The sequence below is a fragment of the Halichoerus grypus genome, chromosome 14 (assembly GCF_964656455.1).
Source record: "Halichoerus grypus chromosome 14, mHalGry1.hap1.1, whole genome shotgun sequence".
Taxonomy (NCBI): Eukaryota; Metazoa; Chordata; class Mammalia; order Carnivora; family Phocidae; genus Halichoerus; species Halichoerus grypus.
The window spans coordinates 56955514-56983289 of NC_135725.1; the positions used below are offsets into that span (position 1 = coordinate 56955514).

At 45.8% G+C, this 27776-nt stretch overlaps 1 protein-coding gene across 4 annotated transcripts in view; it reads right to left on the bottom strand.

Annotated features, from left to right (window-relative positions):
• Positions 1–27776, bottom strand: part of B4GALT1 (beta-1,4-galactosyltransferase 1) — a 53882-nt gene that overhangs the window by 20716 nt on the left and 5390 nt on the right. For all 4 annotated transcript variants that reach the window (XR_004908573.2, XM_036065066.2, XM_036065067.2 and 1 more), the window contains exon 2: positions 2033–2268. Coding sequence is in view for 3 of the 4 variants with exons in the window: in XM_036065066.2 (XP_035920959.1) it covers positions 2033–2268 (236 nt within the window). In the remaining variant the exon portion in view is untranslated. The remainder of the gene's footprint in view (positions 1–2032; positions 2269–27776) is intronic.

Below are 27776 nucleotides of genomic sequence, written 5' to 3' on the forward strand. Positions count from 1 at the left end.
ACCACTAATTCTTTTACGCACTTTACTCAAGTATATATTTTAATCTAATTTATATGCTATCTAGCCCACAGTTGTCTATCCTGTGTTCAGGCCGATTTGTGGGAGGCTGTCCATGCTTTGCATAGTAAGATCTGACAACACTGTGTCTACAGTGTATCCCTCACCTACTGGTATAATAGCTGGGAAGAGAGGAAGGCGATGAAGCTGGCATGGCTTGTTTTCAGTGATTCCCTACTGGCTCCCAGCGATGGTGGCTTCCTCTTCTAGGCACTCACTGCCATTGTTTTAATATGCTCCTGAATCTTGCCATGATCAACATGTGTTCATTGGCATCAGACAAATGTTCCTTGATGAAAAGGGTTTTCTTAAACAAATACTTGTTGGATTGAAGTGGCTTGGATTTTATAGGGCATTTACCTATTCTCTCTTACATTCTCAAATATTCTTCTAAGATGACCCACAACTGTCTGGCTGTCTTGCCTGCCGATTTTCTGAGGGCCTTGGTCTGTGCCTCAGTTGGCCAGAGGACTCAAACAGCCTCGAGGGGTTTGCCTGCCACCTACTCCCCCCACCTCAAACTTCAGTTCCCTTTTAACAGGACTTCCCTACCTGACAGATTCAGCTCCTGCACCTGGCCCTATCACCTCTGCTGCTTTCCTACCCCTGTGGTCAACTTTATCTCCGGGAACATGCAAAGCTCCTCTCTGCATTGAGATGCCCAGCTGAGATGCCCAAATGTCCCTCCAGCCCTTAGAACGCAGTTTATATCCTGGTTCTTTCAGGTCACTCACTGCTCTCTCCTCCCTCTGAGCTTCCAAAGCATTTGGCAGCCACCATCCAGTCACATACTATTTGGGATTATTAATAAATTATTCCCTGGAAGGGTTCCACTTGGCATTGTGAGGAAGGAAGCCTCCGGACAGACAGAACTGGGACCTTACTTCTTTAGACTCTCTCTGCAGCACTATGTCACGGCAGTGCTCAGAAACGGTCGATGGACACACTGCTATTTCCAGCTTCCCACTGGTCCCAGGAAGGCATACAAAGTCCCTCTACTTTGACGGAAGCTGTCAACTACCAACAATTTTACTATCTCAAGCAGATCCAGAGTTTATCTTGAAATGAAATGGACAGTGAGCCTTTTAGAATTAGGCATACTGTTCTCTTCAGATGAATTTCAATGAACTTTAGTATATAGACAGGGTAAATGTGTTATTCCACCTAGTAGATTATAAAAATATGAATTTAGGTATTTTGAAAAACTCAAAACACCACAGTTACATTCTTAGAAAAATAATAATACTTCTTAAACGAACTGGAAATCAGTTATTTTTTAAAAACTGCATTCTAGATCAATCTGATTCTCCAGGTCATGCTGACATGACTTCAAGGCTGACATGTCTTCCACATTAGTTTCATAAGCACGGCTAAACTCAACACACATGAATCAGACATGCAGTGAGAAGCTCTCTTTTCTCAGACCCAGCCCAGGGCACATGACGCTCAGTGGCCTACTAATCAGACTTTCCCAGCTATTTTGCTAGGGGCTGGCATTCAGGCCTGATCTAAGGGTGCAATCTCCTGCAGGTGTCCCAGAAGATACAGTTAGACTGGATAATTTCGAAGCTGCCTAAAACTCTGATATTTAAATGGGTGTTTTTATTTTTTTTGAAGGAAAATACACAGCTACCCAAAGACAGGAAATAATCAGTGCTTTACTTTGGGAAAATTAGGATTGTCATTTTTCTCTCAATTTTGCTGGAAGGGCACTTGCAGCAAAAAGAAAACAAAATACCCCAGCAATTACCCTTGCCTAAAGAGCAGACAGCAAGAAGCAAGCAAGTTGTATGGTATTTAGTTTATCTGCATTGCTTAAGGAGGATGATGGCGGCGGGGTTATAAAATGCCATATGTCTAGTATCACGTTCTTTCTCTTAACCCTCACTACTCACATACTTGCGTGCGTGTATGTGCGCACATGTGCGCAAACACACACACACTCCCTCCCTCACTCCATCTTCCCACACCTCACCTGGTTGATAACATAGATGCCGTAGTCTAACTGCTGACGCTGTAGGATTGGGTGCAAGTAATACAGCCAGTACTTGAGGTGTTCCTGCCGGTTACGGAATGGAATAATGATGGCCACCTTGTGGGGAGAGATGCAGTTCTTGGGGGCATAGCGGCCGCCCACCTTCACCTCTGGGTTCTGTTTCTCCACAAGCTTCAGGTCCACAGGCATGTTAAACTCGATCACCATGGGGCCGACTAGAGAGGTGGAAGGAAGGAGAAGTTAGCAGGCTATAGGGTTCCCCCACGCCACAGCCTCAGGAGACATATCCTCCTGGGACGCAGTGTGACAATGAAAAAGGCACTTACATCCAGCACTAGCACGACCAACCATCCCAGGAAACCCCTCAGGACCAGGTAAAGCCAGACAGCTGGTCACCCTATGAAGCACTCAACTGCCCATGACCCGCTCCCCCTAAGATTCTAGGTTTCTCAGCTCTAACTGGAAATGGAGTGATTGCTGCTTAGACTTCCTGAAAGGTTGTTATAAGGATCAGAGAAAATGGATGAGAAAGCACTTTTTTAGGAATCCTGAGATTGAGACCTAACTTTGCCACCTCCCAACTGTGTGACCTTGCACAAATGACTTCCATCGACTCTGAACCTAGCCTAGTTGGGAAAAGGTGTGTATGTGTGTGTTGGGGAGGATGGTGTTGTGGAAATCAGCCTCAAATCAGAAGGTAGCAAGAAGCGGTGTGAGTAACCCATGTCTCAGGAAGGCACTTGATGCACAGATTTAAAAAAAACTCCAGGGGTAGGGACTGGAGGAACTGAGACCCAGAGCAGAGTACGGGGAAACGGAGAAGAGAAACAGCAGAAAAGAACATCAAAGAAGAATGCTTAGTAAACGTAGGTCGTGGAGTAACAAAGGGGATGAATAAGAGAGGAAAAGTCAGAGAGGTCCCCCAAGTTTCTAGCCTGGAAGAATACAGCTCCAGATGAGAGAATAGTAAGAGAGCTCTTGGCTTAGAAGAAAAATCAATGAGACGTGGATGGTGGATTCTGAGGTAGTGATAGGTTAGGAGTAGGGGGAGAGGCCAAGGTCATGATCCAGATACAGACATGGAAGTCCTCGTTTCCTAAGGTGGAGCTAGGAGAGGACTGCACTCCTCAGCTGGGGACCGCCCCTCCTGTGGCATGCAAGGTGAGGGCAGGGAAAAGGTAACAGGCCCAGGAACACACAGGAAACTGGGGACAGAGTCAATACTCAAACCCAGGGCACCTGGGTAGCTCAGTCGATTAGGCATCTGCCTTTGGCTCAGGTCATGATCCTGGGGTCCTGGGATGGAGTCCCGAGTTGGGCTCCCTGCTCAGCGGGGAGTCTGCTTCTTCTCCCTCTGCCTCTGTCCCTTCCCCCATGCTCATGTTCTCTCTCTCTCATGCTCTCTCTCTCAAATAAATAAATAAAATCTTAAAAAAAAAAAAAACTCAAACCCAGAGCCCCAGTATTCCCTGTAGGCCAGACTTTCTCAAAGTAGGTTACAGGAAACAATAATTCCAATAAAACGCTCAATGGAAGAACATGTCCCCTGGTCAAATAAGCATACTAAACCTTGCTTCTGAAAAGTATGAGGCACAGCAAAGGCTCTGAGAAGTTGTGCAGTCAAGAAATCCCCTTCACTTTATATAACCTACCTTTTCTCAAACGTATTTGGCCATAGAACCACTCAACCAGGGAACATATTTTCAGAATTGTTACTCTAGCATAATAAGCCAAGTAGCCACAAGAACAAAGGCAACTACAGAATAGAGGTGAGAATTCGCACCACAAACTGGGATCAAGTTCACCTGAAACATGCTAGTGAGACTCACCCGAGGCCCAGCACGCATCACTCCATTGCCCTATTTGTTCATCAATAATATGTGGCACTCCAAGCACCCCTTGTGCCCAGAGATCACTCACCCCCCTGAAACGAGCCCCAGAAAAGGAAGCTGTGATTCTTGCTCCTCTTGCCTGTCAGCAGGTGCAGACTCCCCATTTCCTCCTCCTCAGCATCCCCTGGTACTTCTCACACCTTCCCGCCCTCCAATGCTGACTCAGTTCCACCATCATTGGACCCATTCCCATCCATTTATTTTCTTCTGAGACGCAGATCTGATCATATTACTTTCCTGCTAAAAAAAAAAAAAAAAAAAAAAAAAAAAAACCTCTGATGGCTCACAGGCCGTGTAGTCTTTAAGAAGTAAGGCCAAACCTCTTAGCTTGGCACAAGGCCCTTCAGTCAGCTCTACCTCCCTCCCCATTCCAATAAACCATGCCTATGTCCACACTTTTCTCTTTGCCAGAAATGCCCTTCCTTCTTTCCTGTAACAACAGACTTTTGCATTAAAAGACAGAACAGAATCTTAAAATTAATAAAGCCCCGATCTAGCTTTGTCCTTTTGCTCTCTTCGTTACCAAAGCTCAGACAGCAGAAGCCCCGGCACAGGGGCACGGAGGCCTCACCTCACACAACTGACCCAGTTCCAACTTCTCAGGGTGCCCTTGGGTGAGGGGGTACTATGCTCCAGGACAAAGTAAGGGGTCACCTGAACCAGTTTTTCTCAAACCCATCATCAGAATCATGCGAGGCAATTCGTAAAAAATATGGAATCTCAGGCTACTCCCCTAGGGAATGAGTTGGCCAATCTGGGGAAGGACAGAGGTAAATCACAAGCAGCCCAGGTGACTGGGCAATGGGGAGCTGAATCTCTCATCTTCACGAGCTTTGGGGCTTTCGTGGAGATAGCCCTTCCCCATAAGGTCCAGTAGGCCTGGGCTGCTCGACCCTGGCAAAGCTTCTGGGAGGCCCTGCAGCCCAGTGCACTTGTGAAAAACATGAAAAGAAGATAGTCACTGGGCTCTTCTCACTTCACAGGGCCCCACAACATCTGCAACATCACCCTGCACCTCCCTGCAGCCCCACCCTACCTCTGGTTCTGAAGATGCTGCTAAACATAACTCCATTTTTGGGAACCCAAGAGGCATCTGGACTGTCACGCTACCAACTTGCTCATATTTTCTGAAACTAACCCAGAAGACAGGAATTCACACTTGGTCTGCCCAACCTCCCAAGAGCAGACACCTGCGGGCTGGAAAGCATCTTAGTTTTGCCCACTGGGGGGTTCCAAAAAGGCGGTCCTGAGGTAGAAGACCTGGACAGGAGAAAGGCTGCCCGGGTGCTGGTTCAGCTCCACCAGTGACTTGCTGGATGGCAAGTGTCACCCACTCTCAGGATACTGGTTTCCCATCTGGAGATTGCAGGATTGGGATCCAACCGGCACCAAACGAACTCTTATTCACCCCCAATCCCATCATCACCTATGGCCAAACCTGCCTCTGCTCCAGAGTTTCCTCGGCCAAGTGACACCGCTATCCACCAGACTGTGGGAGCTGATACCCTAGGTGGTCCATCTTCTATTCCCCCTCCCCTTCCCCAAACCCAGCACACTCATTCACACACAGGAGGCGCCAAGAGCATGTGACAATCCATGGGCACCTGCTCAAGTGCCAAACCAGACTCTTTTTTGAAGTGTTTAATGCCAACTTTTCCTATGGTATGTGTCAAAGCCACTTCCAATTTGTTTTAATGAACACTTTCTAGGCACCTACTGTGTGCCAGATTGTGTGCCCAGTGGAGGAGGGGAGGTGACAGAAGAGTCAAGACAGTTCCTGACCTCAAGGAGCTCCCTGCTGAGGGGGTGGCAGAACCTAAGTGAAAACTACCCCGGTTTAAAGCTGTCTAAGGGACTTGCTCCTCCAATGGCTTCATGCAGGGCTTTATTACTCAACAGCCTCTTCTCACTCTCCTGCTCCTCTCTCGGCCCTTCTCACAACCCCCAGCATGTCTGCGACACATCCAGAGCACCCTGATCCCCAATCCTGCTATCCGTGGCAATTCTTTCCCCACCTGCTGGCTTTCTCTGAAGCCTCTACAGCCCCGAGAGCCCTGTGGCTCACGCCTGAGCTTGGTCAGTCCTCAGCAGTCGGCGGCAGCTGCAGACCTAGAGCCAAATGCCTCCTGGGTCCAGTGCCAGTCAGGAGGCCTCCCTGAGTGCCCTGCACAACCCTGCCATGCAGCAGGGGCTGTCCTCCACGGCGTGCCTGGCGCTGTCCCAATGAGAAAATCCAGAGAGCTCGGACTCCAGGAGGGCAGTGACCAGCTCTGCCCAGAACCACAACGAACTGCTATCAGATCTCAGAGCCACTGCCAGGGGCCTCAGAGAGGGGCAAGGGGAGGAAGCAGAGGATGAGGGCTTCATGACAGTCCTCACGCTGAGCCGAGGCTCCCTTGCTGGGCGGCGCATGGCGTGTGCTACCACAGGCCCTAGGCCCCGCTGGGCTGGCTTGTGTGTTTTCTTGGCTCTGGGAGCTGGAAGCAGGGTTACGTAAGCAGCTGAGCAGATGTGAGCCTGTCCTCGGCTCCCCCCGCTAAAGCCCCGCCACGTGGGCCTCTCGGCTGGGAGTCCAGGTCACGGCCTTGCGTGTAAGGCGCTCAATAACTTCAATGTGTGAGCTCAACTCAGACAAATTCCACTGCTCCCTTGCCCGGCACGGCAAACCCAAACACACACATGCCCCTCCATCAAAGCCCGGCTAATCTAGAGTCAACCCAGCACGGACTCCCTGTCTCCCTTTCATGCTGGAGCCGCTCGTTCCTTTCACTATCCTCAGCAAAACAGGCTGGAATATCTAGTCACCGCTCCCCAGCTGACTGGCCAGTGGCGCAAGATACAATCTCTGACTTGACGCTGGGTCGTGAGACGATGTTTCACCAGCCTGTCACAAAATGGTAAAAGTAAAGACATTGTACATTGTTCTTCATTAAGCGGAAGTGTAATCAATGTATCGGAATGCCCTTTCTTCCAAAGTCAAGGGCTTCTTACTCTAAATGTTAAAATGTCCTTTGATGTAATGATCATGGTAGATTTTGAGACTGAATTGATTTATTTTAAATTCAATTTGTAAAAAATCCCATACTTGACAACCACGGGATCTGGCTCCTAAGTTTCTTGTGAAACTTTCCTGGGTACTGAAGCTCAAACACATGGGAACTGTGAGACGCGGCAGTGCCCAGAGCTCTGTTGTCCTCAAGTTGGGGTGCCGGCCTGTCTTCCTTGGCCCAGACTCAGCCCCGACAGTGTGACATAGCGCCTCTTCAAACTATCTCCCCCTCAACCACAGCGCTGTTCACAGGCTCATGTGAGTAGACCATTTTTCTCTGTACCAATCTCCTGAAGGCCAGATATGCGCCGGAAGCCAGGTCCTACCAAATCCCCAGGCTTGAGGTGAGAGCTGTCTGCAGTGGTCCCATGAACTCATGGTGCTCCTTGTGGCCCCTCAGACTAGAAATGAGAAGCACCCTCTACTGCACAGGGCCAGGCTGCTTGGTGCCAGGCAGGAAGCAGCAGGGCTGGGTGAAGAAGAGTTCTTTGCTCTTAGAGGGGAGGGAGACCAGCAAACCAGGGTGAGGATGACAGTGGTGAGAACAGCTGAAATGGCACGAAGGAAGGGGTGTTAACTCCAGTGCCAGTGAACAGAGTCAAGGAGAAAGCTGCACAGAAGCAGCTCGTCTCAGAGAGGGCTCATCACGCACGAGTTGTGGCCGCTTGGCTGCCGTGGACACAGAGTATACCAACAGATCTTACCTGAGAGGACAGTACACAGCTATGCTCCCTGCTTACCCACTACTGACACAAGCAACTCAGAGGCTTTCGATACGCTTCGAGGAAATTTGACGTAAGAGCAGGGGACAGAGAGCCACCAGAAGGGACTTCTCAAGTCTCATGATAACCATTACTCATTAAATTTTAAAATCAAGCTCCCAAAGGCTTCAAAAGTATTGGAAATGATTTATTTCTTAAACCAGATGTTCGTGGTATTTTTCTTTATACCTTTGGGTCTATCTTTAAAATTAAACAATAACTATTTTAAAATATAACCCAAGGAAGGAAGTGTGACCCCCTCTTCCATCCCCTTCCCAATAAATGTCTTCCAAAATAAAGATTTCAAAACATACAATTCAGTGACTAGAAAAGAGGAATAATCTAGTGCTAACGCTGACTTGATACGTCTCAAGCACACCATACACTCAACGCAATTTCAACAGCCACTGTTCTTTCTGCCAACTCACCAACCAAGCCACTACTAGACCCCAGGGCTACAGGAATGCTTTTTCAACAGGAAGCAGAACACATTTGTGGTCTCAGAACCCTGCACTTGGGGGCACAGAAAAAAACAAAGTATTTGCTCAAAAAATAAAAGAGTCTGCCAGAGAAGGTCTGCAGAGCAGAGCCCAGGTGGCCAAGAGGAAGCTGGACTAATCGAGAACAGTGGCATCCGTTACTCCTCTATCTGTGCTTAGAAGTGGCCCTGCCATGTGCCTGAACTGCTACATTTTGTAGGTCTTCCAAAATATCACCTGAAAGTGACCTTGCCACCAATGAACCATCCAGGTCAGTGAAACGGCCCTTTCTTGCACTCTGCTCTCTCCCCCATTAAATTCCTACCCAATCTTCAAACAAAGGCCAAGTATTCTTTTTTTTTTTTTAAGTTTATTTTTAAAGTTATTTTTTTTAGTCATCTGTACACCCAGCGTGGGGCTCACGACCCTGAGATCAGGAATCGCATGTTCTGACTGAGCCAGCCAGGCACCCCAAGGCCAAGTACTCTTATTTGCTACTGCACTGGCTTTCAAAATACTGGTGAGGTCTCCTTCTATTATAGAGGTTCAAACTGTGCAGTGCAAGAGCAATCATTTGGGAAAGCACATAAAACTGCAGATTCCTGGCTTCTACTCCCCAGAGCTTCCCATTTGGTAAGTCTGGGACTGAGGCCCAGGACTCTGCATTTTAACGAGCACTTTAGACAACTTTAATGCAGGTCCCTGAACTATACTTTGAGAAATGGTGGTTTACAGGTTCACCCATTAACCACCACCTCCCTCCCACCCCCATGAAGCTCTTTAAGAGTGGGTACCAAGAGGGGTGCCCGGGTGGCTCAATCGGTTGGGTGTCTGACTCTTGATTTCGGCTCAGGTCATGATCTCAGGGTGGTGAGATCACCCCGTGTTAGGCTCTGCGCTCAGTGTGGAGTCTGCTTGAGGATTCTTTCTCTTCTCCTCTCCCTCTGCCCCTCCCCCCAACTCGCATGCTCGCGCGTGCTCTTTCTCCCACTCACTCTCTAAAAAAATTTTTTAAATGAAAAAGATAAAAGTTAAAAAAAGAGTGGGTACCAAGAAAAACAATCTACACTCAGGAACTACTGTACATTTCTGCTCTCTGACAATACTTAGAACAGAATGTGTTTCACTTTTGGCTTTTGCAAAGGGACAGATGTAATAACTATGTTGGGCCGTAAGGTGTGAATATCTACATTTTAACTCTTCCCCGGTCTTTAACTTTCTAAATCACATTTTCTCTTTTTCTGATTTTATTTATATCTGTCCTTTTTACAGTATGTATCCTTATAAGCTACATCGAAAACCTTTGTGAAAGAGGTAAGGTAACAATCCTTCAAAGTTCAAACCAAATGTTGTCCCCTCTTCAGACCTTTCCCTGAGCCCCTGGGATGAATCAGTCCCCGCTATGCATGCCAGAGAAAACTCGACGTAAAGTTCACAAACTTTACAAAAACTTTACAAACCAACATTACAAACTTTACAAGCCTACATTAGAGCCCTTCGGGGTGAGGGCGCCAGTTTGTCTACCTGCTCCCTCCATTAGACCCTCCTCTCCTTGAGGGCCAAGGGTTGTGTCCCATTTCTTTCTGTCCTTGGGACAGTTTCTGGTAGAGTAGGATCCACAAATGTATGTTGACCCACACAGCACTTGTTAAACTATGGGTTAAGAACCAGAACTAACAGGGCAGGGAACCATCTGGCATTTGATGTTTGAGACTCTAGACTGTTGTCCTAATTACACATCTATGACCAACGCAACCAAGCCCAAAAACACTCTCCTTCCTAGGCTCTAAATATGCCTTTTTTTAAAAAAATTTTATTTATTTATCAGAGAGAGAGAGAGAACACAAGGAGGGGGAGCGGCAGGCAGAGGGAGAAGCAGGCTCCCCACTGAGCAAGGAGCCCGATGCGGGACTCGATCCCAGGACCCTAAGATCATGACTTGAGCCAAAGGCAGAAACTTAACTGAGTGAGCCACCCAGGCGTCCCTAAATATGCCTTTTTGTGTCCAGGGATAGCAACTGATTTGTGATCTAGAGACATAGCCCCCACCCTCAATTTTAAAATGAGTTTCCTCCAGGTTCTAGGCCTATAATTTGAGACTTTGTGGCCGTGGACAGCCTAACCTAATGAAAACACTGCATTCCCTCATCTGAACCTCACACAGCCACATGAAACAGGCTCTTCACCAAATACCATTTGTTCCTTGAGAGAATAACCCCAAAACTCAGTCTGAGGTGGGTCAAGACATCACCAGAAAAGCTCTGAGTGGTCACTCAGTCCAGGATTCAGTCACCAAGAGTACCAAGGCCTAAACCTAAGGGAACAAAGCCAATGTCAGATTCTACCACTTTGAAGGGTCAGGATCCACCTCAAACCAAAACCCTGAAGAGTCCTGGCAGATCACGGCTGAGGGACCTTAAGAATTATGTTTCAGAGGTGCCTGCCTGGCTCAGACAGTATAGCATGCGACTCTTGATCTCAGAGTTGTGAGTTCAAGTCCCACATAGAGCTTTAAAAAGTCAAATAAAATACGGCACTTGGGTAGCTCAGTCGGTTAAGCGTCTGCCTTCGGCTCAGGTCATGATCTCAGGGTCCTGGGATCGAGCCCCACAACGGGCTCCCTCTCCCTCTCCCTCTGCTGCTCCCCCTGCTTGTGCTCTCTCCCTCTCTCTCTCTGTCAAATAAATAAATAAAATCTTTAAAAAAAAAATAAAAGAGAGGAAAAACAAATAAAAAGGTAGAAAAAAAATTTTTAAAGGATTACGTTTCAGGCCCAAGGCTGCGCATGAGGGAAAATGAAGGACAGAGGGATTGAGGCTTTCTCAAGGACACTCCTGGATTGGCAAAAAAGACCATCCTTAAGAGAATGTCAAAAATTCCAGGGAAAGGCCCTAGTCAAAAAGGTAAATGTCAGGGCGCCTGGGTGGCTCAGTCGTTAAGTGTCTGCCTTCGGCTCAGGTCATGATCCCAGGGTCCTGGGATCGAGTCCCACATCGGGCACCCTGCTCAGCGGGAAGCCTGCTTCTCCCTCTCCCACTCCCCCTGCTTGTGTTCCCTCTCTCACTATGTCTCTCTCTGTCAAATAAATAAATAAAATCTTTAAAATAAAAAAAAAAAGGTAAATGTCCATAAAAGGCTCATCTATAGAGACAAAAGTGGTTGCCTGGAGCCAGGGTTTAGAAAGGAGATTAAGGGTGCCCGGGTGGCTCAGTCGGTTAAGTGTGGATCAGGTCATGATTCCAGGGTCCTGGGATCGAGCCCCGCATCAGGCTCCTTGCTCAGCGGGGAGCCTGCTTCTCCCTCTGCCTGCCGCTCCCCCTGCTTGTGCTCTCTCTTTCTGTCTCTGAAAAATAAATAAATAAAATCTTAAAAAACAAAAATTAACCCTTATCTTCCCCTCATTAATCCTTTAGGGTTCTGACGTTCATGGATGTATCTACGCAGTGGACAGCAAATCGCAGCTACACACATCCCTCTACTCTCTCTCTGCTGTGCCCACCAAGACTGTCTCAGAATCCTTAATCTAGGGTTCCAGGGAGCCACCAACTGATCCAAGGCGGCGTAAAAGTGAATCTTACTTGACTTGATTGATCTAAACCCTTCTCAAGCACATTTCTATACCATACATGGCCATGGCTCTGGAATTCAGTGGAGTAGGAGAAGCAAGGAAAGAGCACTGGGAAACCTCGGGGAGGCCCTGGGACTGGGGGTGTGGCGATACACTTCTGTCCTGGCGTGACCCAAGGAGAAAGTTTCTATCCATAGTGAAACCACAGAGATTCAGCGCCCTGAGGTCAAGAAACTGTGCTGGGGACCACAGGCTTTTAAAGCCCAGTAAACAGGCTTCCAGTGTTGTCCTCCAGGGAAAATCCGTCCCAGGAGGAATTTCTGCTTTGTTTGGTCCTGGCCCAAAGGCAGATTTCCTCCTCACTCAGCTCTTCTCCCTTTGGCTTCCCTTCCTGCCTGCCTCCCTCCGCTGGAATTTGTGGAAATTCTGGAAACTGTTCCTGCCCACAGTTACCACTACCAGGAAAGGCTTGGGAAGCCAATTTGCCTGGAAATTCTGTTAGCTCCAGGAAGATCTTGGGGCATCTCTCTCATCTTAGAAATAGGGCACTTCTGCAAGAGAAGATATGAGCTTCTCAATGATTTAGGCCTGGTGTTTTATTTTATGACCTCCCCCTCCAGACTGAGGCTGTCCTCCTGCCTCTTTTGGGACTTCCGCTCTCAGCCCGGAGCCATTCACCAGTCCCCAGCAGGTAGCCCAGAGCCTGCCACTTGAGGGCTCCAGGCCTACAATGGCAGAAGCCACATCTGCCTCCATTCCTCTCCTGATTACTTTCCCCTCCTCGGGATGCTGGGGGAGAACACTTTGCTCTGCACCTTCCTAGGCCATTTGTTAGATAAGATATAAAAATCTGACACCCAGGTGTACGGGAACCAAATTCAGTTTCTGAGGGAAGCAGTATGGTAGGAAGAGGCTCAAATCCCTGCTCTACCTCTGAAAAGCCACAGGCAGGTTTCATAACCTCTGAACCTTTTCAGCGATAGCATAGTGCCTAAAAGAGTAGGCCCACAGCATATATTTGCTGAATAAATCCATGACTAATATTTACATGCAGGCCTCGCTCACACTCTAAGAAGTAAAGTCATTCTTAATACAACTCAATAAGAGGCTAAGTCATCATAAAGATAGACCATTTGTTGAAGAGAATCAGCTGAGTTCAGCTATACTAGCACACTTAAAATGTGGAGGAACAAAGGGTTTTAACATAGAAAAAGAAGTGCTGGTGAGAGACTGCACGAAGAGGAAACAAAGGGTCTATATTAAAAAAAAAAAAAAAGGTAGCACAGGCAAATGAACAGATAGATGACAGATTCAGATCCAAAATCTGCAACGTTTGGGACCAGCAAGGGATTAGTATCGAGATGTATAAGGAACTTCTGCATATCATCAAGAAAAATGTAAGAACCCCACTGAGAAAAACAGGCAACTGATTATCATGAACAAGCAATTTACCAAAGAAGAAACCCAAAAGCCATAGAGCATATGAGCACTTGTCATCAGAGAAAGGCAAGTTAAAACAAGACCTATCCCATGGGGCGCCTCGGTGGCTCAGTCGTTAAGCATCTGCCTTCGGCTCAGGTCATGATCTCAGGGTCCTGGGATCAAGCCTTTCATCGGGCTCCCTGCTCGGCGGGAAGCCTGCTTCTCCCTCTCCCTCTGCCGTTCCCCCTGCTTGTGCTCTCTCTTTCTGTCAAATAAATAAATAAAATCTTTAAAAAAAAAAACAAAAACAAGACCTATCCCAGCATATAGATTCACTTGGCCAAAAATTAGGAAGCTGGTTAATGTCAAGTATTTGTTGGAAGCACAGAAACCCCCATGCTCCACCAGTGGAAATGTACATGATGGGTGGTCATTCTGGAGTGGTTATCTGGCACTCCCACATCAATACAAATATACAGCCACAGGTCCATCAGGAACATGCAGAAGGCTGCTCCTTACAGAAGTATTTGTGAAGACAGTGGTGGGAGGCAGTGTGGGAATCTACCCTTACAGGAGAAAGAAAAATTGGGATGAACACCATGGACGCTAGATGTACACATAGCAACATGGACGGACCTTAAAAACAAGGGTGAGGGGCACCTGGGTGGCTCAGTTGGTTAAACATCCGACTCTTGGTTTGGGCTCAGGTCATGATCTCAGGGTCCTGGGATCGAGCCCCACGTGGGGCTCCCCGCTCAGTGGGGAGTCTGCTTGGGATTCTCTCCTCTCCCTCTGCCCCTGCCCCCACTCTTGCGTGAACGTGCTGCGCGCACACACGCTCTGTCTTTCAAATGAATAAATAAATACATCTTTTTAAAAAAAAAACATTTTATTTATTTATTCATGAGAGACAGAGAGAGAGAGAGGCAGAGGGAGAAGCATAAATAAATACATCTTAACAAAACAAAACAAAAACAAGGGTGAATGCCTGGGGCCCAGTTCTTGGTTTCTAAATACCATTCTCTACTAAAAAGAACTAGAGCTTGTTGGAGAAGTTGCTGATTCCAGGGCTGAGTCAGGGAATGAACAAGAGGAGCCTAGATCATCTTGCTGTGCCTAAAAGAAAGTGCTCAAAGAATGATGGGATATGTCAAAAAGACACAGGAGACAGCCTGAAGGGGATTTCACTGGCCAAATCTGGGACAATCTAAGCATCAAAATAATGATAGTAAAGGATTATGAGCTATTGAATAAAGTAAGAATCCGTAAGTCTGTACTAATATATGAATTAATAGGGGAGAAGGGAAAGCTCTTCCTTACAGGAAAACACCAACTAATACAGAAGGAATGAAACACAGAAGGAATGAAAGAATGGTATCACCAACCACCATACTAAGAACTGATTCAGGGAAGAATCATCAATTGATCCTAAAAACAAGTGGATGAATGTTCGAGGAATAACTGGATATTTACATAATCTCAAGCAAATTCCTGTAAGATATTTCTTAATTAAAGGGGGTTAAATAGTAAACTTCATAATAGAGAAATAGCAAACACCACCGTAAGGGAATGATCAAAGGTCACATTGCTAGTAAGAAACAAATTGAGAGCAGGAGCCTCCCAGACATGATGCACTAAAAAGAACTCAGAATCACTTGAATGGTATTCTTTTCAGAAATGTGTAACCTGAACCTCATCACAAGGAAACATCAGACAGGGGCGCCTGGGTGGCTCAGTCATGAAGCGTCTGCCTTCAGCTCAGGTCATGGTCCCAGGGTCCTAGGATCGAACCCCACATCGAGCCCCACATCAGGCTCCCTGCTCGGCAGGAAGCCTGCTTCTCCCTCCCCCACTCCCCCTGCTTGTGTTCCCTCTCTCGCTGTGTCTCTCTGTCAAATGAATAAATAAAATCTTTTAAAAAAAAACAAACAATGGGGCGCCTGGGTGGCTCAGTCGGTTGGGCATCTGCCTTCGGCTCGGGTCGTGATCCCAGGGTCCTGGGATCGAGCCCCGCATCAGGCTCCCTGCTCAGTGGGAAGCCTGCTTCTCCCTCTCCCACTCCCACTGCTTGTGTTCCCTCTCTCGGTGTCTCTCTCTATCTCTGTCAAATAAATAAATAAAATCTTTAATAAATAAATAAATAAATAAATAAATAAATAAAAGAAACATCAGACAGACCCAAATTGAGGGTCCTTCTACAAAATAACTGGCTTATACCCTTCAACAATGTCAGTATCATGTAATAGAAAGTTTCAGGCATTGTTCCAGATTAAGAGACTAAAGAGACATGAAAGCTGACTACAATGCATGGTCTTCAATAAGGACAATTAACAAAAATCCTCATAAGGTCTGCAATGAGATAACAGGAATTTTTCTATGTTGATTTCCTGATTCTGATCATTACACTACGGTTATACAAAAAATTATTGTTTTTAGGAAATACATGTTAAAAAAATTTTTTTTAAAGATTTTATTTATTCAGGGGCGCCTGGGTGGCTCAGTGGGTTAGGCGTCAGCCTTCGGCTCAGGTCATGATCCCAGGGTCCTGGGATCGAGCCCCACATCAGGCTCCCTGCTCCGCGGGAAGCCTGCTTCTCCCTCTCCCACTCCCCCTGCTTGTGTTCCTTCTCTCGCTGTGTCTCTCTCTGTCAAATAAATAAATAAAATCTTAAAAAAAAAAAAAAAAGATTTTATTTATTCATTTGACAGAGAGACACAGTGAGAGAGGGAACACAAGCAGGGGAGTGGGAGAGGGAGAAGCAGGCCTCCCGCCAAGCAGAGGGCCCGATGCGGGGCTCGATGCAGGGCTCGATCCCAGGACCATGGGATCATGACCTGAGGCAAAGACAGACGCTTAACGACTGAGCCACCCAGGCGCCCCTACATGTTGAATATTTAATGGTAAAGGAGCATAGTTCATAATCTATCACACACATATATACATGAATAGAGAGAAAGAAGAGGGAAAAAAGGCAACTATAGTAAAAGGTTAATATTTGGGGAATTTAGGGGAACCCAGAGGATATCCAGAAATTCTCTGTGTAATTCTAGCAACTTTTCTATAAGTTTGAAGTTATGTCAAGCTTTTTAAAAATTAAAACAAAAACAGACCTGGGTGAAAAAAATTAGAATCAGAATAAACTATAAAATAATACCATTTACATAAGTTAAAAATACAGGTACAGCCAACAGGCACATGAAAAGATGCTAAATATCACTCACTCATCATCAGGGAAATACAAATCAAAATGACAATGAGATATTACCTCACACCCGTCAGAATGGCTAAAATCAACAACACAAGAAACAACAGGTGTTGGTGAGGATATGGAGAAAGGGGAACCCTCTTGCCCTGTTTGTAGGAATGCAAACTGGTGCAGCCACTCTGAAAAACAGTATGGAGGTTGCTCAAAAAGTTAAAAATAGACTACCCTCCAATCCAGCAATTGCATTACTGGTTATTTACCCAAAGAATACAAAAATACTAATTCAAAGGGTTACATGTACCCAATGTTTATAGCTGCATTAATTATCTACAATAGCCAAATTATGGAAACAGCCGAAGTGTCCATCAATTGATGAATGAATAAATTAGATGTGAGATACACACACACACACACACGCGCGCACACACACACACACACACACACACACACACACACACTGGAATATTACTCAGCCATCAAAAAGAATGAAATCTTGCCAATTGCAGCGATATGGGTGGAGCTAGAAAGTGTTATGCTAAGTGAAATAAGTCAATCAGAGAAAGACAAATACCCTGTGATTCACTCATTTGTGGAATTTAAGAAACTAAATGAGCAAAGGGGGAAAAAAAGAGAGAGAGGCAAACCAAGAAACAGACTCTTAACTATAGAGAACAAACTGATGGTTACCAGAGGGAGGTGGGTGGGGGATGGGTTAAATAGGGGATGGGGATTGAGGAGTGAACTTGTCATGATGAGCACAGGGTGATGTAGGGCAGTGTTTAATCATTATATTGTACACCTGAAGCTAATATAACACTGTATGTTAACTAACTGGAATTTAAATAAACTTAAAAAAAATAAAATAAAAATGCAGGTACAGATACTATATGATACATATTTATAACATTCTCAAGGAGATAGAACACTGGTAATAGAGAATAGATCAGTGGTTGCCAGTGGTTAAGGGTGGGAGGAGTATGTGATTTCAAGGGGGATTTTCTGGGTGATGAAACTATTCTGAATCCTTATTGTGGTGGTGGTTATACAAATATACACTGTGTTAGAATTCATAAAACTAAATACCAAAAAAGGCCAATTTTACTGTATGTTAATCTAAAAAAAATCATTTTTATAGATTTTATTTATTTATTTGACAGAAAGAGAGAGAGAGAGAGAGCACAAGCAGGAAGAGTGGCAGGCAGAGGGAGAGGGAGAAGCAGGCTCCCCGCTGAGCAAGGAGCCCAATGCGGGACTCAATCCCAGGACCCTGGGATCATGACCTGAGCCGAAGGCAGACGCTTAACTGACTGAGCCACCCAGGCGCCCCTAAAAAAATTAATTCTTAATTAAAAATAGATATATAAAGCAGCAGCTCCAATTGGGCAAAAGAAAAACATACACAGTAAACACATTAGAATGGTTGCTCCTGGTGGGGTTGGGAAATGGAAGCGGGAATGAGAATAAAATAGAACAAAGAAAATAAGGCAAGAGAGTCTGTGATGATAATGGGCCATGAAATAAAGTTTGATGGCTGGATGGAAAGAAAGGAGAGAAGGAAGAAAGTACAGAAGGAAACAAATAAGGGAGTGGTGGAGATGGAGCTGGATGTGTCCTTCCAGAGCGGTACAGAAGAGAAAAAGCCCTGACGACTAGACCAAACCCTGGTCCCTGAAAAAGGTCTGCAACGCTGTGGGGATGGGTTCGTGAGCCCTGACAGCCAGACACCATCCAGCGTTACAGGACAGCTCCCTTCCCTGCTCTGACTTCTGCCTTACCAGCGGCCTCATTTGACTGTACTATGGCTTCGCTTGTAGTACCGCCAACAGCCAGAGAGCTCTAGGCCACTTGACAACAGTTCTAATCTTCGCAGCAAAAGCAGCAATTTGGTATCCCAGCATGTAAATAAGTCTCGTGGGAGTTTTATTAGTGAGTCAGCTGCCCCTCTGATCAGTTCTGGAGCCCTAACTCAATTTCTGGAACTTCAGTGCTGGTTACAAATACATCCTCTCTCCGTCTAAAACCAGACCTTGAGCTATGGAGAGCCTGCTGCCCTACGGACCATGTGGGCTGTCAGCCAGTCACGCATTCCTGACGATAGCTTTCTGGTATCAGGATTACTTTAAATGCAGTCAGTTCCAATTTCCTCCTCTAAGGAGTGGGGATAATAATGTGTTCTTTTCAGGTGGTAAACGAGGTAACTCATATACAGTTGACCCTTGCACACAGGTTTGAACAGCACTGGTCCACTTATACACAGGTTTTTTACAGTATCGTACTGTAAATGTATTCTCCTTATGATTTTCTTCACAAACAATCTTTTTCTCTGCTTACTTTATGGTAAGAATACAGTATATAATACATAGAACATACAAAATACGTGTTAACCAAACGTTTCTGTTATTGGTAAGGCTTCCGGTCAATAGTAGGCTATTAGGAGTTTTGGAGAGTCCGTAGTTATACGCGGATTTTGAACAACACAGGGGGTGGGGGGGGGGTCAATGCCCCTAACGTCCATATTGTTCAAGGGTCACCTGTATATACTTATCACAATGTTTAGCACTAACAGATATTCAATAAGTATTACTTTGCCTTTTGCCCTGAATCTCTACACCTTCAAAGCCTACAGATTATTATAGCTCTATAATCACAAGTGGCTAAAATTTCACATTTCTATTCTGATCTACCAGCATCAGTGATAGATTTGGAAGAAGAGGCTGAGACCTCAAAGGGCCTTTTGGGTATGATATGAGGTTTCTTGCAACACATGAGGGTTGAACAGTGATTCTGTTCATCTTTTACTGTCAGAAATAAAATGTTAAAGAACCAGGGTGCCTGGGTGGCTCAGTCGTTAAGCGTCTGCCTTCAGCTCAGGTCATGATCCCAGGGTCCTGGGATCGAGTCCCACATCAGGCTACCTGCTCAGTGGGAAGCCTGCTTCTCCCTCTCCCACTCCCCTTGCTTGTGTTCCCTCTCTCGCTGTCTCTCTCTCTGTTGAAAAATAAATAAAATCTTTAAAAAATGTTAAAGAACCAGCTTAGAAGAGAATACAGAAGAAAAATTTTATAATCTTGGGATGAAGACCTTCCTGAGTGCAAAAATAACTTGAAGCCATAAAGGAAAAGACAGATTTAAATATATAAAAATTTGAAATTTCTGTATGGTCAAAGATACCAGAGATAAAGTTAAAAGATAGGTGACAGGCCATATCTGCAAACAATATATAATAAAGGAATAATATCCATAATATTAAAAGCTCCTCCAAACCTATTTTAAAAAACTAATAGAAAAATGGGTGGCTCAGTAGGTTAAACATCCAACTCTTGATTTCAGCTCATGTCATGATCTCAGGGTCTTGAGATCAAGCCCCACACCGGGCTCCACTCTCAGCACGGAGTCTGCTGGAGATTCTTTCCCTCTCCCTCTGCCCCTTCCCCTGCTCACATGCATGCACGCACTTTCTCTCTCTCAAATAAATAAATAAATCTTAAAAAAAAAAAAAGAAAAATGGGTAAAAATATTAACAAGTAATTTACAGAAGAAATACAAATGGCCAACGTAACGAATACATGAAAGTTTGGTCAACATCATCAGTAGTCAAAGAAACTAGTTAAAACAAGATACCACATTTGATCATCACATTGGCAAATGTAAAAAGACTGCTAACTGGCATAAATGTGGAAAATAGGCATTTCTCAAACACTGTTGATGAGCACAAATTGGAGGGCAATTTGACAGCATCTATGAAATGTTGAAAGTAGGGATGCCTGGGTGGCTCAGTCGGTTAAGTATCTGCCTTCGGCTCAGGTCATGATCCCGGGGTCCTGGGATCGAGTCCCATGTCAGGCTCTTTGCTCAGCAGGGAGTCTGCTTCTCCCTCTGCCTGCCACCTCCCCTGCTTGTCCTCTCTCTCCATGACAAATAAATAAATAAAATCTTTAATTAAAAAAAAAACGTTAAAAGTATATGGCCTTTAGGGGCGCCTGGGTGGTTCAGTTGGTTAAGCTGGACCTGACCTTTGGCTCAGGTCATGATCCCAATGTCCTGGGATCGAGCCCTGCATCACACTCCCTGCTCGGTGGGGAGTCTGCTTCTCCCTCTCTCTCTGCGCCCCGCCCCCCCGCTCTCTCTCTTTCTCTCGAATAAATAAATAAAAATGTTTAAAAAAAAAAGTATATGGCCTTTAGATCTCAAATCAATAACAACCTAACCTTCCACCTTAAGACACTGGAAAAAGAGGAGCAAACTAAACCTACTACAAGCAGAAGGAACAAAATAATAAAGATTAGAGCAGAAATTAATGAAATAGAGAACAGAAAAACAATAAAGATCAGTGAACCAAAAGCTGGTTCCTTGAAAAGATCAACAAAAATGACATACTTGTGGCTAGAAAAAAAAAGAGAGAAGACTCAAATTACCAAAATCAGGAATGAAAGAGGAAACACCCCTACCAACCTTAGAGAAACAAATAGGATCCCAGGGGAATACTGTGAACAACTGTATGCCAATGAATTAGGTGGCTTAGGTGAAGAAGACAAATCCCTAGGAAGACACAAACTACCAGAACTGACTGAAGAATAAACAGAAAATCTGAATAGACATGCAACAAGAATCTGAGTTAGTAATCAGATAGCTTCCCACAAAGAAACGCCCAGGCTCAGATGGCCTCACTGGTGAATTTTAACAGATATCTGAAGAAGAATACAAATCCTTCACCAGCTCTCCCTGAAATTGGAAAGAGGAGGGTAGTATTGCTCATTCTATGAGGCAGTACTACCTTGATACCAACATCCGACAAAGACATCACAATAAAGAGAACTACAATTCATTTATTTGTCAATTATACTTTAATAATGCTGTGCAGTGCGTGGGTGGCTCAGCCGGTCAAGCATCTGACTCTTGATTTCGGCTCAGGTCATGATCTCAGGGTCCCGGGATCGAGCCCTGAGTTGGGCTCCACACTTAGGAGGGAGTTGGCTTGGGATTCTCTCTCTCCCTCTCTCTCTCTGCCCCTCTTCCAGTTTGTGTGTGCGTGTGCACTCTCTCTCTCTCTCTCAAATAAATAAATAAATCTTTAATATATTTTAATAAAGCTGAAAAAAAAAAAGAACTACAAATCAATATTTCTTACTCTTTTACAAGACAGGCTATCTACAGGCCTCTGCCTAAGTTGTCCTAATAACACACCAAGCTTAGGTCACCGGGCACCCCGGGCTGCCCCCTCCCCCTACCTCCCTTCTTAACACATCTCTTCTTGTCCCCTGAGACTCCATGACACATCCAATGCTCCCTCCATTCAATTTTCTATACTCTATGATGGCCTCTCCCCAGGACACGGACAAAAAAATGTCCACCTGGAGAACGGAAGGCTGTGGAGCACCACAGAATCCTGGCGCACCTGGCGCGTGGCAACACTCACTCCCAGCTCCCAGTGGTGTGGATTCAACAAGATGGAGGCCTCCTTGTGGCCTGGGGTAGGTCTCTTCATCGAGGCAGACCACAGTCTCCGCCAAACCCTGGCTCCAGGCTAAACCCTATCCCTAAGTTGTGGTTACAGCCTCACACCTCTCCCTTATCCTCTTAACTCTGCCCCAGGGCAGATGGAAAACAACAACAACAACAACAACCCGCATTTGGAGAAAATTTTACTCTGCAGCCTACTATGTTGAGTGTATGTCTTCTGCACCCAAGGGAATGGGTTAGACATCAAACAAAAGAACACAGCACTGACATCACCACATACCTCATCTCATTCAATCCTCTTATCAAGCCCTTGAGGTAAGAATTATCTCCCCATTCTACACAGGAAGAAAGTATTGCCTTGGGCACCCCAGAAACAATATGCTAGACAACAGCTCTGGCCTGACTGCAAATACATCCAGGGAGCACCTTGTTAAATCACAGCTGAGTGCTGCGGAACTTGGCAGAAGAGGACAAGAGGGCCTGTGAGATGAAAGTAGCAGCTGTCACAAGTTGAATGCACCCCATCTGCTTAATTTGTAAACCTCTTGCCACTGAAATCACTGGCGCCAAAGTCATTGTACTACTTATGGACATCAGCAGGCTCCTGTCTATCTACAAAAGAGGCATGTGAAGGGGGTGGCCATAGAGGCAGAACTGGCGATTCACAGCCATCGATCAACTTATTTTTACCCAACATAATTTAAGTCCTTCTTCCTTTGGGCCTCATTTCTGGATCCCCTCAATCATGGTCGTCAGACTGGAGTTGATCCACATGGGTTAGGTGGTCAGGTGCCCAGGCTAGCCCGTCAGAACCGAACACAGTTTCTGTGGATGGCTGCATATGGTACTTCCAGACATCAACCCACAAAGTTTTAGACTAACACCATTTTGCTTTTTGTGTTTGTTTTGTTTTATTTTGTTTGTTTGTTATTATATTATGTTAGGACCAACACCATTTTGAAGCCAGGCTTATAAAGCCAGGGTCTGCCCCCATTCTACAGGTTTGGCTCCACAAATAAAGGAAGGAGGAAAGTTTCTTACTTTGTGTAAATCAACTCTTTGGCAAAGGTACAGGAAGTATTGAAAGAGCCACCAGTAAGGCTCCTTGGTGGATACACCTCAGCAGGAACTCCCAGACACAATGGTGTACAGGAAGAACCTCAAGTCCAAGTTGGGTGCAGTGCCCTATATAAGGAACTTAACGCACACACATACACACAAGCTGGGAGTGTCAATGTGAGACTCCAGATAGATCTGACTTCCCCTAGGTATCCACATTGTTTAAAAGCCAATATCTCTAGGCCAGGAATTTACAGTTTAGGGCCTGTGGATTATTCCAACCCTCCTAGAAAGCAAAGTGGCAATGTGAACCAATGTCATAAAGGTGACTATCTCCCTTAGCCTAATTCCTCTCTAGAAATTTATCCCAAGGAAATAATTCAACTGAAGCAAAAAGTGAAACATAAGAGAAAATGTTCAAGATTATCTATGATTTAAAAACAAAACAAAACAAACAAACAAAAAAAACAATGACCATGATGGAGAAACCTGGAACATTGAATGCTAAGGGAATATCGGTAAGGATTTAATTTTTTTTAAAGATTTATATATCTATTTATTTATTTGAGGGAAGAGGGGCAGTAGGAGAAGGAGAGAAAGAATCTCAAGCAGACTCCCTGGTAAGCGGGGAGCCCTACGTGGGGCTTGATCTCATCACCCTGAGATCATGACCTGAGCCAAAATCCGACTGGATGCTTAACCAATTGAGTCACCCAGGCACTCCTGCATAAGGATTTTAGATAGCAGCTTGAAAAGATAATTAGGATAATTATGAGTAACATAACAGTTTAAGATAGCGTTGAATGAAATGAACAGAATGCAAAATAGTTTCACACTACAATTACAACAGAGTAAAGTATGTATGTATTTAGAAAGTCTTGTCAAGTTTTGTTACAGTGGTAGGCATATGTTTGGTTACAATGGTAAACAGCAGAATTGTATTTTTTAAAATATTTACTGTGATGTATTTTCAACTAAAAAACAGAAAAAAAGGAAGAAATCCTACAAGCAAACGCCAAAATCTTCACAAATAAGAACTATCAGTGCTACCAATAATAGATAACATATATTCAGAGCTTATTCAGTGTTAGGCACTGTTTTACGCCTTTTTATGCCTACTACCTAAATCTTACAACATCTATGAGGTAGACACTATTGTTATCCCCATTTTACAGGTGAGAGCACTGAGGCACCGAAAGGAAAACATCTCTCCCATATCACACAGCTAGCCAGTGGGTAGTGAGCTTCACAGGGAATTTCAGAGCCCTTTCATGCTGCAGATATGACCAGGATTTCCCCCATACCAACCCAGACTTCGGGAGGAAGAGAAGGAAGAGCACTAAAGACCAACAGGTCCAACCCACTCAAACTTCAGAGAGGGAAAGAGGGACTAACAGCGTTGGGACTTGCCCAAAATGATGGAATGAGTTAGGAGAAGGACCAGAACACAGAATTCTCACACCAGTGGCCTTTGAGGCTTGCCCCTACCCCCTGCAGACCACAAACCCCCTGGTTCTGTACCTCCCTCTCCCTTCGCCTTCTCTCCTTCAGGTCCTCAGTCTAGCTATCCTCAGCTTTCCCCTGTCCAGCACGGCCCCTTCTGCACCCCCTTCTCTCTTCCATTATCTTCCTGTCACTCTGCCTCCCACTTCCTGTCCTCTCCTGCCCGGCTGGTGACTGCATGCAGCAGCTGGGACAGCAGCCATGGCCTTCTTCCCTTGTGACAGCAACCAGAGGAAATTACAGGCTGCGTTCAGTAGTAGACCCCTGCCCTTCCCAACCAGGGAGACTGTTCAGACACACTGAGAAACACAGAGATGCTAGAATCAGTGTTGGAAGAGAGGCCCTTCATTTTGAGTCTGGACCTAGCCCAGATCACCCATCTGGTTCTCTGCACCTTCCCAGTGCCCTGGGGACACCCACACTTCCCCTCTCTGACTACACCATATTGCCAGGGTCTGTCCACTGCTGAGCCCTTGTTCATGTCTATCTCCCATGCTTCAGATACTGTGGTTACCAACAAAAGCTTGCTGAGTGAGCAAATCAGTCTTCATTCACCCACTTCCTTAGGGCTCCTCCTGACTTGGGGTGAAGACTCAGGTCTACCCATTCTCAGCCAGGCAGCGGCCATGCCCAGGCTGCCTTTATACTCATCTGAATGCCAGGAGCTACCTAACACCTCAGCGCCAAGTCACCAAGCTGCTATGATGCAAATACCATTTTCCCTAGACCCACCCTTAGCTTGGAGTCCTATTCTGTTTTTTCAAGCTGGCGGCGGCAGGGTGGCCTGAGACTCTAACGACAGCTCTGCACTTTCAGGATGTCAAAGGCAAAAGGACATTATGCAAAACAGGAAGAAACTTTTAAGGAAATTTTTTTTTTTTTTAAGATTTTATTTACTTATTTGACAGAGAGAGAGGCAGCGAGAGAAGGAACATAAGCAGGGGGAGCAGGAGAGGGAGAAGCAGGCCTCCGGCCGAGCAGGGAACCCAGTGCGGGGCTCGATCCCAGGACCCTGGGATCATGACCTGAGCCAAAGGCAGACGCTTAACGACTGAGCCACCCAGGTGCCCCTTAAGGAAACTTTTAAAGGCATTTTTTAAATGCACACAGTCATGGGGTCAGGCAATTAGTGAACCCCCTGCCAGGACCCCTCCCCCCATGGCCTCCAGACCCATGAGGTGGGGCAGGAAGGAACCTGACCTCATACCATACTGGTCATGCTGGTCTGACATGACCCCGCCACTTCCCTCAGCACAGCCTCCCCCTGGATCCCCAGACTCTGTGCCAAATGACCCCTGGCAGAGTCCCAAAGCCCAAGTGTCCCTCAGAAAGGGAGAATGTAGATCCATCCGGTGAGGGCAATCAAAGTGGAATAATTTCCAAGTGCAATGACACCTTGGGAAGAGCCTAGCCTAATGGCCTGAGACTAGATTGTTCAGACCACCTGAACCAGTCCCGACTGAGCGCTGGGCTCTAATGCTCTCTGAGGCTTCTCTCAAAAGCAATTCCTGGAAACCTATAGGGTCTCACTTCATGGCCCCTCCCCAGATCTCACTGTGCTATTGGTTTCACAGTCCGATTTGCTAGCATGTTCCCGGGCGGCTCTGTGGAAACAGTCAGTCACGTCAACTGCACCAGCTTAGCTAGCTGGTGTCTCCCCAGCACCACGGTCCCAGTGCCACAGTCCACACAAGCCTAGCCCAGGGACTTAGCAGCTAAGGAGACAAATGGAGAAGTTACTGAGAAAGCAGACTCCTAGGGCATCACCCCCACTGCTTCTGTTAACAACAGATTTCTGCTCAGTCTGATCCCAAGTGTCCATCCTACAGCTTGGCCCTCTGCCCCTGCCCCAGGCACTTCCTGCACCTAGTTTCCTTTTTAATCAGAATTCTAGACACATCCTTCATTCAGCAATAAATGATACTCCTCTGCCAGCACTAAGTAAACCTGTAATTTTGAATGGGTCTATCTTTTTGTAAGACTGGTTTTAAAACCTAGCTCTTCTCAAAAAGCATTCACCCTTTTTTTCCCTTTTTAGAAAACTCTACTCGAGAAACATTCCAGAAAGTGCAATGCTTTATGCACAAGCCTCAGAGGGCCGCTAAGAAAAAACAAAAACTACGTGTGTGTGTGTGTGTGTGTGTGTGTGTGTGTTCAACAACAACTGAAAAAATAAAGTTATAGCATATTCAGCTGACAGAATGACACAGCTTTTGGGGTTTTTAAAAGTGTCGGACCAAGCTCGTGAGAAAGAATCTTAAGTGACAAATGCTGGATACCAGGCTATCTATGTCTATCTATACCAATCTATCTGTTCATCTATATTCTTAAATATGTACAAGAAAAAGATTAGCAGGAGATACGCCAACATGCTTCCTCTAGGTGAAAGGAATACAGGCGTGCCTTTCTACCTCTTTTACCTTTTTAAGTTATTTTCAATAAGCCTGCATTACTTTTTACAAAAAAAATACAGGAAAAAGCAAAGACCCACAGCCCTAGCCTGCAGCATTCCATGGAAGCTACTCCTTCCCTCTCTCTGGGCTTCGTGAGGGGCTTTGGAGGGGTGGCAGGGGAAAGGGAAGCAGCTACATAATACACCCAGACCAGACATTAAATTCACTGCCAAAGAATTCAGCAACAGCCAATTATATATCTCCTGGCCTTCATTTGTGTAGGGAAGGGGCGGGCCGAGGCCAGGCTGGAAAGTGGAACCTGAAACACTGAGTGTGTGACTCAGCCCTTCTGCCTTCTAAGGACAAATCCCTTTAGGCCACGTCCACTCAGAACCAGCTCCCAACCGGACCCTATCCCCTGACCTTAAGCCACCATGACCTTCGAACCTGGACGTTTTGACCTTTACAACAGGATCTGCAATCTCTCCCCAAACTGGTGACCCGCGTAGGCCCACATAAGCACAGAGACCCCCACAACTGGGGCCTTTACAATCACAGCCACAGTCCAGCTCCTAGGAACACTCACAATCCCATGCCTGGTGAACTCCCCCAGGAGTTAGGGTCTGGCTCGCTGGCCTTTACAGTGACCTCATTGCCCGGACCACCCTGGGCGTTGCCAGAGCCAAGTGTAAAATGGCCACAGTGCCAGGACCCACAGGATTTAAGCTGCAAGGGCAATCCATTTGTTTTAGGACAAATGGATTGCCACTTAACCAGATAAGAATAACTGGAATTTCCAGGTGGATATTATTACAAGCAGAATTCCAGTCTCTGCTTCTTGTCAGGAGCAGGCAGGGAACACTGAATAGTGAAGATGGCATTGGAGGCACTGGGTATGCAAGCAAGGAAGAAATCACTAGGTTTAACTTGG